General features: G+C 40.0%; 1 protein-coding gene across 2 annotated transcripts; it reads right to left on the bottom strand.

The window, feature by feature from the left end:
• Positions 1–3,406: 3,406 nt before the first annotated feature.
• On the bottom strand, positions 3,407–16,751 carry kcnk4b (potassium channel, subfamily K, member 4b). 2 transcript variants are annotated; one of them, XM_028030632.1, is made up of 8 exons: positions 16,586–16,751; positions 11,213–11,333; positions 10,662–10,923; positions 6,840–6,963; positions 6,586–6,746; positions 6,311–6,497; positions 4,890–5,053; positions 3,407–4,553 (listed from the first exon to the last, which is right to left on the bottom strand). In XM_028030632.1, coding segments are annotated over exons 1-8 (1,614 nt in total). In that variant the 5' UTR covers positions 16,587–16,751; the 3' UTR covers positions 3,407–3,959. The 2 variants fall into 2 exon arrangements, with proteins under 2 accessions (XP_027886433.1, XP_027886434.1); XM_028030633.1 differs by lacking the exon at positions 16,586–16,751 and adding an exon at positions 12,393–14,213.
• Between the last annotated feature and the right edge of the window lie 1,191 nt (positions 16,752–17,942).

The raw sequence follows: 17,942 nt of genomic DNA, 5'->3' as shown, positions 1-17,942 counted from the left end.
AAGTTCCCCTATGACACATGACAGATTATGACTTCCCATTGAAACTAAAGTAACTAAGCACATTCCAGTTGGAGGCTATTATTACTTGTTAGAGGCATAAAACCACAATTGTTTACAGAAAACTAAACCTAAGTAAGTCTGCAGCCATCGAAGCTGGTTTAAAAAAATTATTTATGGTTGGTACAAAATGTTCCTGTTGTGGCCTGAAAATGTTTTGGTTGTTTTGTACCCAAGGTTTTAGGGTATTATCAAGTCAATAAAGTTAAGAACCCGTCACAAGATTTGTTATTGAGCATGTTTCTGTGTTAGGGAGAGAATTTAAGTTTGCATCCAGCTAAAACTCAAACATACTAGCAAGTTCGGCTTCTTAAAACCCAAGATTATTGTTGTGACTGAGAAGCAAATCTTAGCTGCATTTGCCAAGGAAAATGTTGACAGTTCACCTTGACAACGTATATTTTAAAAGTTTAGCAGTAAAATTGTATGCCTTCATCACAAAGCCATTGTTAATGTTTGCCTTTGATGAGCCAAATGTGCCAAATGATCTTGGTAATTAAGTTGGTTTAAGAAATTGGTTGGTTTAACTTTTTAACTCACATGATGTCTTTGCAGATGTACTGGTTCAAATCTACCAAAATAAAATGTACACACATTTTTAAACCAGTCTGACTGATTAGGTTTTGACAGTTTGTTTGATCGGTACACCGGCTGAAGAAGATCAGTCAAGACCGATTTCTGGCCATCGGTCTTGACTGATGGCCAGAAATGAGAAGCCAGAACAAACCTGGGTCACCAAAAGGATAGTGCAAGATAAACATGCTTTTTTTAATGTAAATTAAACTTACTGTATTCAGATTGCATAGGTTAAGTTGTAATAATTACCCATAAGGTCAAGGTCTACCATTGTTTTTCTGAACCAGTATCAGAGAACACGTACTCAAGTCAAGGGAGTGCTGCGTTGGCAAAATAACTAACTTCTTTGTGGCACAGATGTCTCGTTGATTCTATATCTAGATTAGTATTGTATCATTACTAAATAAAAAAAAAAAAGAAGTCCTGACCATGGGAACCTCAGATTTATCTTATTATGTCAAAAAGGCTGCGGTTTCTATCTTGTATTATGCGCAGCACTGTAGAGACACCATATTTGGATCTAAATTGGGTACGGATTTTCCCATTGAATTCAGGTCAGGAGTGTGCCTCGGCACTTCAGACGCTGCCCACCATTCGTCCTCTAGTGGCAGCAGATGGAGGCTGCGGTGGATGACGTTATAGCAGCTGAGAGTGTGTCCTCCAGTAAAAGGTCACCCACTGCCTTTGTACATCATCTCTGCTTCCTGAATTCCTTGGTTGCAGTCCCCAAACGTTTCCTTTTCTTTTAGCAATGTCCTTCAGAGCGGTCTCAGATTTCCAAGGGATACGTTATTATATGGTTCTTCGCCTTCATGTTGTTATTTGGCAAACTTGAGGCAAGATGGAAAGATAGGATAATTAAAAATAGCCTCTTGTCGTATAATTAAGATTGATGCCAATCCACAATCAGGAGGTAGATTAAAATTTCACTCCAGCACCACAAAGGTATTAAATGTGTTGCTGCATCTTGCCTGCCATCTGCTGGTTGCCTTAGCATAAAAGTCAGCAGTTTTTGTAACAAGCAATTGTGTCAAACGGTTTTTATAAGCATCTAGCTGTATTTCTAATTGAAAATAACTAATAGATAAGAGATTTGCAGCCACAGCAGCATTTTTTCCCCGGTGCCGGTCTCAGACTGACTAAAGCTAGAGTTTCCAGCAGAGTATCACTTACGGGGATCACCTGAAAAGCGTCAATGCAGGTTAAAACGACGACGACTGCAGGCGTATCACACTGTGCCTCCACGAGATAGAATGTCCTCTTTTGAAATTTGGCACCATATTCCTGACCTGGTCTTAAAATGTTAAAAAGTTTTGCGATGTTTAAAATATTCCAACCCATTTCAAAAACCATAAAGGTCATGATGCAGTTTGGCCAACCCTATTAAAATTGACAAAAATATATTTTAATTTGAAAAGGGAGACTAGTGTTGACCGTAGAAACATGACATGGCATTATCTGTTTTTCTACTGGATACACCCCCTGTCTAACTGTATACTTTTAATACATTTTAGTTAATTTTATTATGTATGGCATTTGGTCCTGTATTATATTTTAAAGTGCTTTTAAAAAACTGGACTGGATTGGAAGCTGGATAAACTCCAACATCATTTTATGGGAATTTATAATAGACAAGGACAAGGTACCATATATTTTTATAAAGTGGAAGTCATGTAATATATGGTTGCTGAAATTACAGCTTCAAGAATTTAATGATATGTCTGTAACAACTTCGCACTTCTAGACACAGAATCTCTCCCTGTTGCAAAATAACTCAACTTCAGTTTGTTTGCAATAGTGCTAATGCTAAAGTCAAACTTGCTAAGGTGAATTCTGAACGTTTTTCTTAACCACAGCTAAAACATGTTGTTCAGTAGCAAGACTGACTTTAGGAAAGCTTCTGTAAACAGTCATTTCAGGTCTTGTTGGAAATTAAGTAGGATTTAATAGTACTTCACGTAACTCGGTTCGTAATTTTGGTTGGCTTGAGAACATCAAATTGCATGTATCACATTTGGGAGTAATTATGGACTCAGATTTTAAATTTAATAAACAAATCCGCTCTGCTTGTCAAAAAATAAATTTTCTTCAAGTTCCGACAAACACTCAGTTTTGTTGAGGGATGACTTGGAGAAAATAATAGGCGCCTTAAGCTCAACATGTCTAGACAACTGCAACGAACTTTATGCTGGTGTCAGTCAACAATCTTTTTCACAACTTCAGCTTGTTTAAAATGATCCTGACTGTCTTTTAATTTGTATCCAGACTAGAACACATCTCATTTGCTTTCAGCTGCCACAAAAGCTAGGTAGAACCTTAGTGGAGATGAAGGTTTATCTGTTGTGCTCTCTCAAACTTGAGATTACGTTGCCTTTTAAATGGTCAGCAGGCATATTTTCCTCCTATTTTTAAAGTCTCTTTTAAAGCCATTGTGTTTCAATAGCATTTGGCCTGGTGTGAGTTGACATGCTCTTTTTAGTCAGAATCAGAATCAGATTTATTGGCCAAGATGTGCACAAACAACGAATTGGGCCTCGATATTATTGCGCTCACAGCATACAGTCAGAAGACCAGTCCAGTGACCATTGGAGATAAGCACCAGCAAGTGTAAACAATGGATTAATAACAAAAAAATTTAATGGTGCATAAATTCTTATGCAAGACTCTGTTCTTTTGAAAAAAATTGCCATTGTTTTTTTTTTTTTTTTTGTATCAAGCAGCATGTATGAGGGTTTTGGTGGAAGTCTGAGAAATAGAACAGAATTTACAACAATTTCTTTTTGAAAAGTTCTTTAATGCACTTATGCAGAATAGTAGCACTGATGAATCTGACCATCAAAAATGCAAATGGATGGCTATGCATATTATTTTTACAAACTCTTTAGGTACCAAAAAGTAAACCTGTTTGATTGTTGGCGGGATTCAAGGATAATGGACTCAGGTAACATTTCTCTAAATTGAGTTTCACACTGCTGTAGCAAGTTTCTGACAACACAAATCTGGTTGCAGTACCCGGATTATTTTTTTAAAAAGTGGTTCATTTTGACACAGTGGTGATCAGTGCAATACCGTTTTAGGCCAGTAGAGAGCAGTAGCTCCTCACAAAGTCGTAGAACCTATGGCATCTTAATCTTTTCATTTGTTGCATATGCACTCACATGCAAAGAGAAAAGTTATATGGCAAACCACACAAAGGTTTATAAGGCATCAGCATTGTGTCTTCATTTTAACTGACAGTATATAGGCAGCATTTACACAGAAAGGAACTGCTGGACTGAGACCTCCTCTGTCAGCAGTGGGCAGAGTCTCATGAGGTGTTAGTACCTTCAGTCCAGAGGCTTTTTTGGAAGATCTGGGACAGGTGTTGTGTTTCCATTGGGTTGCCTTTTGTTATTGTTGGAGTAGTTGGTTTTAGAGCTTTTTCTATTAGTCGGCCGCCTATGGCGTCTCCTCTTTGCCTGACGAGAGTTGGGTTGTTTTGATTCTTGCACAGGTTCTAGTTGTATTTTGCCACTCTGAGCGTCCGAGGACTCGTCAATGAAGGCAAAGTTCTCCGCCAAGTAGTCCAGAGGCTGCGGCTGGACAAGGTCTGGAGGAGCCTCCGTTGCTGGAACCCGGTCGGTCTGTGTGGCCCGAGAGTCCGTTTCTGATTCTGATCCGGATTCTGATTCAGAAGATGAATAGGAAGAAGAGTAAGATCCAGATTCGGTCTGACTCTGGTTTTGCTCTTGTTTTTCTCCTGGGGCTCCATTGGCCGAGTGGCTGTGACCGTGACCGTGACTGTGACCATGGCTGCGATGGCGGCGCTTTCGCCGGCGACGCTTGAAAGGGTCCTCTAAATTTCCTGGAATACGAAAGTCCACGGACATGTTCTGGATGTTCTGGGTCCAGTCTGTGGCATGGGCTCTTAGTTCCTCCATCTGAAATAGACACACAAAAACTTTATCATCTTAAGATCTGTACGGAATGTCTCAACATTTTTAAACTCTACTTTAAAAAGAAAATCCCTTATGTTTTAGTTATGTCATGCTTTACATGCATAACAGTCTCTTCAAAGCCAAAATGCTCTTGTAATGTTATTGGTAATGGTAACTCAAGACATTGGAGCTGATGTAGCTCATGGTAGTCCATATAGTAGGTGGAAAGAGACCCAAGAAACACTTGAAACCATTCACCATCATCTACCTTAGTACCTTCCCTCGTTAAAACAAATGATGATATACAGACAGCAGAAAAAATACAGAGAAAGGAAGTACCTCAGCTCTGGTCTTCTTTGATAGAACCCGGAGCCAGTTACCGATCATTGTCAGGACGGAAGCAAAGTATGCAAGACCCAGGAGGATCCAAAACCACACCAAAGGCTTATACCAGTACTCTGGCAGAATGTTCTCTCCTATGCGGGTCATAAATTCACCTTCCCCTTTGATACAAATACAAAGTATACAAAGGAAAATGTTAATTAAGTAAATCAACCAATCAATCAATTACCCAATCAATCCATTCATCCATCCATCCACATTCATCCATTCATCGACATCTGTCCATCCATCCATCCACATTCATCCATTCATCGACATCCGTCCATCCATCCATCCATCCATCCATCCACATTCATCCATTCATCGACATCCGTCCATCCATCCGTCCATCCATCCATCCATCCATCCATCCAGCCATCCATCCATATGAGACAAAGTTATCAATAATTCATCCCTCGCACAAAATAGTTGAATAATTAATGATGCTGTCTATGATAAGAGAACTTAATGCATTGCAACGGACATGTATTTATGGATGACTAATTAAGTCACATTGCTACTCGTCTACAGATCAATAATTTCATCGAAAACATATCAAAAATTGTCAAACGGTTCTGTTCACTTGAGTTCCTTTGCAGTCTGACATTACATCAAAGAATGATGTGTGATTTTAGAACCGTTAGGATTAACATTTATTTTTGCCAAATACCAGAATAATGAACAAGAGATTTTTTTTTTTATTTTGGAATATTTTTAAACTCTCTTCAAATTCGGAAGTTTACATATGTCTCTTTAGCATTTGGATGAAAGGTCTTCAAACTGTGTGATTGGAGTCTAAGATGTTGGGCATCCTACAAGCTTTCCACAGTAGTTTGTTGTAATTTTGGCCGATTCCTCTTGACAGAACTGGCATAACAGAGTCGGGATTGTAGACTGCCTTGCTCACAAACACTTTTTCAGCTTTACCTATGATTTTTCTATTGGGTTGAGATGATGGCCTTTACAGAAACTGATTTTGTTGTACTTCGGCAAATTTGAAACAAAAATGTCAGCATGCATGGGAACATTTTCCAACTGGAAGAAATGCTTTAGCTTCCTGGCTCATGTCTTGTGATGTTGCTTTAATATTTCCATAAATCGGTCCAATGGCCAAATTTAAAGACATATATCAAAGCATATTGGAGTATCTTTTGGGGAGAAGTGTCGCTTTGGGAGAAAATGCTCTAGGGAAGCTACTCAGTCATCCAAGACATGACAGTCCTAATTACTTAAGTAGCAGGCAACTAAAGAAGCATGTTGAAAGAGAAGTGAAACATCAGAAAAAAACAAACAAACAAACAAACAAGAGAATAAATTCAGTTTCCTACTACTTAAGAATACGCTAAGGTATGCCAGGTAAGTCAGAACTGTTTATTTACCTGCAACATAGTCACCAAAGCCCACTGTGGTCAGTGTGATAACCACAAAGTAGGCAGATTCCAGAAGGGACCAGTTTTCCACTTCTTGAAAAACCAAAGTGGGCAGAGCAAGAAAAAGCAAGCAACCCAGCAGGATGGACAGGATTGCTGAGATCACACGCACAATAGTGGGACTAATGCGCCACTTCTGTCAACAAAGTGATATAACATAGTATAAGACAAAAAAAAACTTAAAATGAAAGGACAGTGTTTTAAATACTATGAAAGCGTCATACCAGGAAGAGTTTCTCTATTTTGGCAACAGTGTTCCTCAGGCCAGTACCGAGATGGTCACCAACCCCAGCAAGCAGGATGCCGAACATTGGGATTCCCACGAGGGCGAAACAGATGCAAAAGAGCTTCCCTCCATCTGACTTGGGGGAGATGTTTCCATAGCCTGTACATGTCGTGCCAGACGTGAGGAAGCAGCTTATTTAAGTCAACACAGTTATATATATAAAACACGGTGCATGTTTTAGCAGACACCTACCAATGGTAGTCATTATTGTCCCTGAGAAAAAAAGAGCACTCGCTACATCCCAGTTCGTGGCAAAGGTTTTATTGAGGATAGCAGCTTCAGCGTCCACTCCTGCACCTACAGCCTCAAGCACTTTCTGAGAAGGGACAAAGCACAAGAGATTAGAAAGGTAAAGATGCTTTGAAAAATGCAATGTTGATATAAAGAAGGTCTGTGAACTAGAACTATAATGGCCCACCAATAAAAACCTAACCAACAGCAGCTCTAATGATCTTAATCCTCAATTAAGATTTATGTTCTGTATTGTTTTCTGCTCCTACTCAAACATAAATATCCACTCAACATTCATGCAAATTTTACCGTTATATCTAATAAGTTGGAAGTTCTGAATTGCACCGGAGAGTGATTGTTTGAGCTCATCTCCTAGAGTGATGTTTAATGCCTCAAGGCCAGCTTCAAAACTATCCCATCCATCTATTCGTAAGAGTTCACATAAATGAGATGTAGCTGGTTGTAGGAAAACACAACATTAAAAACAGTCCATGATTTGTTCGCTTGATTGCAATCACAGCAGCAGATATGTTCAAAAATATCTTCCCCCTCACCAGACACACAAACAACCCCTATAATATCCACTCACAGTTCCAAGATTTTCTACTTATAACTTTGTGGCTTTAGGCCTGGAACATACTGGAGTAAAACTTTGACTAAACCAAAGAGTTGTTTAGCATCCAACATGTGGCTCAATGAAACCTGACACACAATACCAACTTGGGGCAGAGGTCGACATCTGAGGAATAACTGCGAGGGCTGCCAACTCAACCATAAATAAGAGGACAGCAGTTCTTATGTAAGCTGTCATTACCTGCGTAGTCCTATTGAATAACTATAAAAATTAAGTAGGGTGATTTCTACTAACATAGCATAAATATTTGCCTGCTGAACTGGACTGTTCAAGGTCGCCATCAAGCTAATTTTCTTGTCTCTTCTACCAAGAGACATGCAAACATGCCTTTTTTCTATTCTTCCTCTCTCTCCCTGAAGAATAAGTTCTTTTTTGCGACATTGTTTTGCTCGCTTATCTTCCACCGGTGCTTTGGAGGTTTGAATACGAAATGGACGGCAGCTCGTATTACCGGTGAAACATGACCTACCGCGGCCACCAAGGGGAACCCAAGAGCAATTTATTTTTTTCTTTTTGCTCATATAAAGAAGAACTTTATAATGAAATTGCTAAAAAAAGAAAAAAGGAATTAGACTTTGATTTCATGTTTCTTTCAATGTACTAATATTTTAAATATAAACATTTTAAAATAAAGGCATCTGCATCCCGGTTAATGCATGGTTAGTGTAAAAAAAACAAAAAACAGAATAAACTGTTAATTTTCTACTCATATTTCACATTGTGTGATTTGTTGTTGTGGCTTTTTAAATGTTTTCTTAAATGCATAGCAGATTTATTTCGTTCATCATTTCTATTGCCTTTTCATATTGATATTGTTTAAATACAAAGGTTTCGTTTATGATTTCTCTGGGGGGGCAATTCTAGACTTTTCCAAGATTGAGTGGGTCCAGATCCTTCAGACTCCCCGAGATTTCCGCCCACGCATGATACAACTAATCACAGATGAATGAAACGGGTTGAAGTCAACCTGCTGCTGTTACGCCTCTAAGCTGCTAAGCAAGGCAAAAGCTATGTAATAGTTCAAGGGTGTAATGTATTGATCACAGATGGTTGGCAGATTTGAGACAGAAACCAAATGATGAACCATTGTGGTGTGGTGCATCAGGCATACTTCTTACCATTAACACACACAGGACAGGTCAAAGTTGTCACACACCTCCAGGAAGGAGTCGTACTCTCCCAGTGTGATTAATCTTTTGGAACCGAACATGTCACATCCCAAGCGGACATTACATCGAAAATACTGAGGTCCACTTCACTCCTCCTTTGGTTCTGAAGTGCCGGTTTTATTTGCAAGGGTGAATATTACTGGCTTGAGTTGTGATTTATAATTAGCCAGACAAGCCACTTGGTCTTTGGCCTGTCTAATAGACATTTAATGGAAATGTTCTGTTAAAGAGGCTAGAACAAGATGCTATTCCCTCCTTACTATGTTGATATACTTACTCTGCTCTTGCTTCATTTTGCTCTGCTTTGTGTGACGTTTTGAAGACTCAAAAGCTTCACTCAACGTCTCCACAGCCGTTATGACAGCAGAGCAGTGTAGAGCAGAAATTCAGTCTGCTGATATGAAACCATGAATTATTGTAGAAACAACATAAGAGCAATGTTTCCTACTGGTTTACACCCGAACCAAAGGTCATCCTACTCTGACTGGATCAGCCATATCTCAGTTTCCCTCTAGACACAGACATCTTCTAATGTTAGACTTCATACTTCTTTATTCATTTGATCTCTCTCTAAAACACTTCACAAACTTGTTACTTCTCTTTCGTCCTTCGGTCACATTAACCTTTTCGCAAATGTCAGCCATCGCACATGTAGATAGCATAGCGAGCTAAAACAGTCATTTACGATGTTCTTTCTGAAGCGAGGACAGGCATCTATGGATCACAACCCGGTGGCCAAACCAGCAGTGTAAATTCTCCGCCTGTGTGTGGATCAACTTTCCTGTACTTAGATGCACCCTGCAGCAAAACCAGCGTCACATAGCTGCTCAGATCCCACCTGTTATCTAGTGGAGCTACGCAGGAACGCTGCACTGCTACACAGAACTGGGTCTCAATCCAGATCCACAAAATAGAGACGCGGTGCTGCAGTGAGTAAACAACATCTGCAAATATGTAAAATATTCAAACATTTTTAATCTATTGAACTTTTCCAACATATTTTGTCTAGAATCCTCTTCAGGTGACCATCAAATGTAGGTCTTATTATTAGTCGGCCATTCCAAAATGTTGAATTTCCACTCAAGAGGTCCATTTATTTGTTGATTTGAATGTCTGTTTAGACTCAATGTGATGCTAAAAACTAGAATCTCTCTTCGTCTTCTGCTTTCCACTCTGCAAAAATACAAAAGGCCAATAATGCCTTAATATTGACGAAAAAGTACTAGTTACAAATGAAGTAATCAGCCAGTGAAAAAAAGTTTTATTTCATATTATGGATTATAATATGGTTACACCTGCTTATTTTTCCAGGACTGTGACGCACCAGTGCCTATCACCAGTAGCGAAGGCAGATACACAGTTTGCCAGTCACAGGTCAACACAGGGCAGACACCCATACACACACTCACATGCTATAACACTGGAACCTTTTGTATCCTGCTCCTGACTGACACCTTTATGTAATAATAATTCATTTAAAAATACTTCAGCTTGAATGAATCAGCCAGGGGTTTCAACAAAATACTACTGCAGCTTTTTTATTTTCTTTTTGCCAAATAAATTTGTATGATTCATTTTAGCAATAAAATATTCTTAAAATAATTTCACATGAAGCTGTATTTAAGTTGGATGATTTAAGCAAGTGCCAGACACAGCTAAAGGTTTAACAGCACCATAAAAAAAACTATTTTTTTGTTGTTTAAAATAGAGAATATTTATGATTATAAGTATCATAATTTTCTTTAAGATAACAAAACTGAATTTTATACAATCCAACACATCCTAAAATGGAGTTGAAAGGATAACAAAGCTAAATACTGCTGCTGTAAATGACAATGAAATAAGACTTAAACAGAAGCAGTTCAAAACAGACATGGACACAACATCCCACGATTTGTAGAAAAAGACATTCAAAAAACAAAGTTATCTCGGGATAAGTGACAGAACAAGTGGTTCCCGCCTCGCCGGGTCCAGCTTTACCTGAACGTAGTCGTTGAGGGCGTACAGGTCAATGCAGGAGTTGTTGAACAGGAAACCCCGGGTTTGGTCCATCAGCACCGCATGCTCTTTTTCCTCCAGCGGAGCCTCCAGGGCGCGGAACACCAGCGCTCCCATCACCAAGTAGAGGAGCACCACGGTGAAGATCAACAGCAGGGTGGAGCAGCGCATGGCTGCACCGCCGCTCAGTCCGAACTCAGCCTGGTGCCTCTCTCTGACGGGGCCTCGATCCCAGCTGCTGCAGCTGAAACATCAGCAACCACAGAAGCACACGGATTTTATTCTGACCACACAGCGTCTGAAAGTGGCTCCTGACTGCACACATGCCTGCAGCAGACAGTCCAGTTATATCAGCTGCACCAGGCATTAAATCAACTCGGGCTTTACTGTACCGCTGACACACAAGAAGATGGGGGGGGGAAAGAACCTGTCATCTGGCCTGCCTGGTGACACTCTGAACAGAGGCCATTGTGTGTCTGTCTATAAAACGTCCACGATGCGTGTCATGAATGCAACAGACGGATCAAACTCACCTGTCGGCCCTCTTTATCTGCCCGCGCCTTCGCTCCTTTTTCACATCAGCTCTAATGATGGTGTCCCTGGACCCGTAGTCGATGGGGAACCCGTCACCCTCGCACTCCAAGGAAGGGGACACTGCACGGGGAAAGACGCTTCAGACTCCACACACCTTGATGTCACCAATCAAACCAGACTTTACCCATCTCTACAACTAGTGGCAAAGTGAAGTGAGGTGGAGCTTTCTGAGGAGTGTGTGTGTGTGTGTGTGTGGGGGGGGGGTTCTGGCTCTTTATCATCAGCTGGAGGAGAGAGATGTGAAAGAGCAGGTTGGGTGGGATGACGCTGATCACTGTTGGCTCAGATCAAGACGGCACTCTACTTTATTAAACCCCAAAACAAGAGGATGTGTGACTCTGCACAAGTCCACCTTAGTTAAACTGATAGAGCTGACCACCAGCAGCTAAATGTCATCAGAAGCTCAGATGCTGAGTAAAGTTTGAGATGCTCTAACTTGGTTATCGTCCTGAAAGGCTTGGGTTACAAGTTGCTATCCTAAAAGCAGTGGGCTGCATGCTAGGGGGGCAGCATAAAGGAGCACCACATTTCCCTGAAGTTCAGAGATTGTAGCTCTTTAGTCAGCAGATCTGTTCTGGTCTGCATCCAAAACTTAGAGCAGTAAACTGCCACACAGTGACAGCCAAACAGACGTGCACTCTAACCAGTTTAACAGCTGCTGGGAATGCACAGAGGAACTGCACCACTTGCAAATATGAGCACATCTCAGTCATATATACATATATAGGTGTATAGAAGCCGTCCTAAATGACTAAAAACACAACACGATGCTCGTTTGTAGTCACATTATTTTTATGATAATGGCGGCGCACAGTGCTGGTATCATTACTAAACACTTTTCTGCAGCACATTTAGAGACAAAATTTAAACTTTTACACGCTTCACTGAGCTCCTCTGTGACCAATCGATGTGAAATTGCCAAGCGAATATACACTTCAGAATGCTAAGCACGCTGCGAGACACTTGACAGAAGGAAAGTGTAATATACACTGCGTTAAGTGCCAACAGGGCTGCTGCTGCTGCAGCGCAAATGCAGCCCTGCATATGGATCCACTCTTATTGTAACGATAAGTTTCAGCCTGACAGATGCTGCGGACGCTTTGAGGCATGTGCTCTTACCTCAGACCCGAAGGATCCTCAGGAATCCAACAAGAGGCGCGGCGGTAAGATGCGGGGATGGGGGCACGGGGGGCGCGTCCCATGGAGTTCAAGCAGCCGCATGCAGACAAGTGTGTGAGAAAAGGAGCGCGGTCGGGTTGTGCTGAGCACACCAGAGAGGGAAAAAAGGTGCTCAATCAAACGGACTTTACGAACAGAGCGAGAGAGGGAATTAAAGAGAGAGCAGGAATGGAGGTTTGACAGTGTAACTCGTACAGTTTTTGGATTTTATTTGTATTTTAGGAAAGATTAACTGAATTATTTGCTTCAGTATTTTGTAATTCGTGTTTTGCTTTGCAAAAAGCAAAGAAAAAACAAAACTACAAAAAACAAAAAAAAAAACAGGAGTGAATTGAGTTGTACTATAGCAAGTTGGTATATCAGTGCCGCATTTATTTATCAGCTCACGTAAATCCTATAAAGTCTTTACTCATTTATTTACCTATAAATAAGGTAAATAAATAAGACTCAAAGGATCCTTGTGGCTTACACACTAGACCTCGTGTGTAAGCCTGAGGTCTAATACCAGGATTTTTTGAGTTCCTGTGCTTGAGCCCAGTGAGACCTGGCCAACATACACATGCTTACATTCGTACTATTTCTGGCTCATCTGCATCAACCTAGAGTTTCATTCATAGGTCTTCAATTTCATTCTCCACTTTGATAGCTGGCAGTGCACCACACGCAGAGGAAATTGGAGTCCCACAAACAGGAAAGTCTTCAAACTCGTCGACCTTTCAGTGTTTTTCCCATAATAAGTCCAGAAAATCTAATGTGTTTCATTGAGTTTTAACGCAACACACCAACATAAGGTTGAGCAGTTGAAATTCAGTAATAATTTATTTATGCCCAAAGGGAAATGAAATGTTGTAACTCATATCATCAGATTATTTTCAAAGAGTCCAAGGTGTTGCTGTGGGCAGTAGCACTGCTAATCCCTCTCATTTGCTTTTGCTGCTACTCTTTAAATCTCTATCTGGCCAAATGATTAGGTGTTTACTTTTTTTCTTTGGGCTGCAAACCTCTGAGGTATTTTTCTACCAGCTGTTGATATCTAGAGGTTGATTTTTTGCAAAGTAGCTCAGGCTCGGTGAGAGTTGATGAAAAGTCTCAGTGTACATCAACTTTCAAACCTTGCCACAGATTCTCTGATTTAGAACTGGGTCATTCACACTGATGAGTATGTTTTGATCTAGAGCATCGTTTCTCAAAGTGGAGGGCGCCGCTAAAAATGTTCGACTTTTGAAACTCAGAAATTTCCATGTTTTTTTTCTAGAAAATCTCTGGGATAATTTTTTTTGTTTTTTTGGTGCAAAATTACTCCTGCTTTTCACGTAAGGTACTCAATTCCTTGGATGACATTGTCAGATACATGTGCTTTCAGGGCGTTGGATATATCATCTTCTGCAGCCATTTTCTGTAGTAGTTTGAGTTTGTGGAGATTTTTTGGCTACCAAGAGAATCTGGTGCGCATGAGAAATAAACTTCTTTTCTTTTCTCCATGTGCCAGGAGCGTCCAAAATGGCAGCCAGGGGGACATTTGTGGAACCGCAAAACAATTTTGGGTGAAAACTTAATTACAATTCACAAGTAGCTTAAGTTCTGCAGTGGACTGGTGACGTGTTAGATAATGGATGGAAATGACCTAAATTTGGTTTGATGGTCAGACAGTTGATGCAGAAACACATAAAGACATCCGGGGGTGTGATTTCAAGTGATGCTTTGTCTTTTCAAAGAAGATACAAAGTAAGATCTTTTTTTTAAAATCATCCAAGCTTTTGGTTTCCATTTAATATATTATTAAAAGGGGGCCACAAACACACACAGTGACTTTTACTAAAAAAAAACAAACAAACAAAAAAACAATTGGGAATGTTCTTAACATAAACTTGGCAAAATATTTTAAGAGTGAGCCATATCCTGGACCCCGTTCTTGTTGTTGAATACACACACACACACACACACACCCACACACACAAAATAAAAAAATCTAGAAGAAGATCAACCTGACAAATACGGAACATGATTTGCAGTTACTTTTTTAAACTAGAAGTTTTTCATGTTTCAAACCTACAAAGATTTTGATTTGCCACCAACAGAAATTATGAAATTAGACTGCTTTGAGTATTACATTAAAATATTGTTATATATATATATATATATATATATATATACAGTTTTTTGCCATTTTAATGATTAAAAGCTAAATATTTGGCAAGTACATTTAACTTGGTGTTTTTGGCCGTCGAGGCAAAACGTTTGGACACCACAGCCTCCAAAGGTCCTTGAAGCTTGGTGTGTTTTCCATCTCCCCAGATTTTAGCGTTCAGTGAACTATTAGCCTCCCTGAAGTTAAATCCATCTTTTTCCGTCTGGCTCCTGAACGTCTGTCTGCATTCATAACCTCCCCTCCACCTCCCACTTGTGACAGATGGTTCCCTTATGGTGCGTGAGCTGATCAGATGGCGCTACAATGACTTCAAAAATAAAAACAACAATATGGGTGTTGGTGTGTGTGTGTGTGTGTACTTTGTCTCTATGACAATTGTTTTCAGTGCGAGCTTTGTGGCTTTCTGTCGCATCAGATAACATGTTCCCCGTAATCAGAGAGTGATTATCACCCTAAATACCGGTTACCATGCTACCAACACATCTTCAGCTGTTGTGCATCAGTCAGTTTCATTCACTCCTTCGCTCTCGTCAGTTCCTCTCGTTTCTGCCCCCGGCGGCACTTCACCGACGCTCTCGGTTGAATCTGACCTGGCCTCCGAGAATGTGTAAATATTTTATATAAAATCTACGAAACTGCAGTGAAAGGTGGTTCTACAAAGAGCTGAGTCAGAGAGAGCGAATACAAATGAGCATCACACTTTTGACGTTCACTTCAGTTTAAAAACGACGTAAAACCATCTGGTACTTTGTGTCCAGCCTGTCACAATACGCACCAAACCAATTAATTGGTCCTTTCCATTTGCATGCTTGTTTGCCTAATCTTTAAAGCAAATGCTGCTATTTAGTACAGCCGCCATTTTGAAAAGGTTCAGCAAGCATTTGACATACAGTACGATGCCGTTAGTTGGGGTTTTTTTGCTCCAGGAACTTTTGCTGGTTTTCTCTGTCTGAGCCTAATGATCAATATGTTTTGTAAGGTGATTTTCTTCATCTTACAATTTATTTATTGTTTTGGCTGTTTTCTTTTATTTATTTTGGATATTTGAAATGTCTTCCACTTCCAGTGTTAGATGTTCTTTGGAAAGTTTATTGATGTCTGAGAGCGGGTTCTTTCATTATTGTGCCTTTGTTACTATATTAGCTGAAAAGGTTGTCAAAACGACAATATTATCGTTGATTGCAATAATTTCTGGGACAATTTATCCATCCATCAAAACTGGTTAGAGTGACAGGCCTACGTTGTGTTTCCTTAGATTAAAATAAATCAAAACACATTGAAGGCTGTCAAAATGTACATTTTTACCACACGCCTCTCCATAAGTTCTGTATTAAATTAATTGGATGTTCATTTCGTTGATTAATAATGTTTCCACAAGTCCTTGTAAAAGCGTTGCATCATGAATCACAGCTCAACGCCGGGGTCGCCGAGTTTGAAACGCGACATTCAAAGCCGATTGATTGTACACGGCTGCTGCGGCGCCAAAAAGCGCTAAACTTTGAGTTTCTACGACTGTCATTGTCAAAGGAACATCAAGTAAAATGAGCTGAGATGGACCCGACTTCCAACTTCTCCATCTTTTCCCGCAAATACCAGGGAAAACCTCCACTGGGGTCTGGACTTGCTGAGAGGCAGAATTGGATTTATTTTATGCACTGCACCTAATAAACTGTTAAATACATTTAGCCGCTTCAATTCAATCTGCGTGAGAGCTTCCGTCTGTCCAATCTCGGCAAAACTGAACTCTGTCCAACTGCAGTGAAAGAGGTGTCCCGTTGCTTTGAATGCATAAATCACTTCATGTGTGTGTAAGAGAGAGAGAGAAGAGAAAGTTTGATGCTTGACAAAACCTTAAAGGGCTGTATTTTATTCTGCAAAACAAAACAAAAAAATAACTTTTTTCCTGGTTCAATCATTCATTTCAAGTCACACCAACAGTAAAACAAACCAAAGAGTTAAACAAAGAAATTGAAATTCCTCTTACTTCTTGTGGACCAGTGACTACACCTCCAGATGTTCTTCCAGTGAAGTGCTTCGTTTTGTTCCTTGCAGCCAGATAAATATGTCCATCCAGCAGGAGCAGGGGAGACAGATCCAATAAAACATCTGCAAGACCCACACCGGAGCAAAAGTTTGCTCAGACTGATTGACCTGACGACAGACGCGCTCATAATTACCGTAGACATGAAAAGGACGGCAATAAAAAAATAAAAAAAACAGAAGCAGACAGAGGGAGAGGAGGAGAGCTACGCCGCTATTATGAGCACTTTATTTTCAATTAAGCCCTCGTGCCTCCACAGCGAGCTCACTTTCTGACAGAGCTTTTGATGATGCGGGGACTTTCTCCCGACTGGAAGCTGCGTGGTTAGCAAACGTCGGCAACTTTGGTCATTTGAGGGAAGACGCGTTATTGGACACGACAAAATGAAAGAAAGGACAGGAAAAGAAGATGGAATTACAGCTGGAAAATGTATATGCGTCTACATTTTATTTTATTCATGTTCATACTTTTAATCTTGTAAAATCTAAATAAATAAATGTCCAATACTTATTTAATAAAATGTTCAATAAATTCTCAGTCAGTGGCGCCCCGTGATTGAATGGGGCCTGGGCGGCATCCCTTGTACCTGCAGTATACATGCAGGGTTTCTCCCAGTGTATTATAAGCCTGGCAGGCCACCAGGCTTTACTTGTGTCCCGCCAGGTTAAGCATTGCTTATTTAAGTTTTTTTTTTTTTTAATGTTTGCATTTTAAGACTTTACAGTTGATGTCCAGGTATTAATCTTCAAATCTTCCAATAACACACAGCTGTCAAGAGATATTTCCTGTCGACTTTAAATATTTTTTAACTCTAAAACACAACGGGCCGGGCTTAGCAAGATTTCTATGTTAAATACTGACATAGAAGTATTTAACGTGTGAAAAGTTATACAGGGTAAAGCGATAACGTGACGTGATCAGCAGCAGCTGTAGGCCTGAATCAATTTTCTTTTCCTTAATAAAACCTCGATGTAAAGACGGAAATATCTCATCTCTGAAATTGACCCAGAAAAGGAAAGCATCGACACCTTTTAATTATTTGCTTATTCATCGCATACATATTTAATTTAAGTGCTCACAGCACTGGGAGGGATCCAGAAATGCAGCAGAAAGCTGTTTCACTGAGCAAAGGACAGCTTTTTGTTTTTGTTCAGAATTTTTGCTGCTCTTTCCCCAAATCACTACTTATCCCCAAAATTAGTAATGTCTTTTTTTTTATACATGATTACATGCATGAATCATCAAGAAATGATTTTGACTAATCGGACCAGGACCTTCCACAATGGATGTGAGTAACTTT

This window comes from Xiphophorus couchianus, chromosome 11 (assembly GCF_001444195.1).
Source record: "Xiphophorus couchianus chromosome 11, X_couchianus-1.0, whole genome shotgun sequence".
Taxonomy (NCBI): domain Eukaryota; kingdom Metazoa; phylum Chordata; class Actinopteri; order Cyprinodontiformes; family Poeciliidae; genus Xiphophorus; species Xiphophorus couchianus.
Note: the sequence above shows the minus strand (reverse complement) of the source record. Positions and strands in the feature narration are given on the sequence as shown.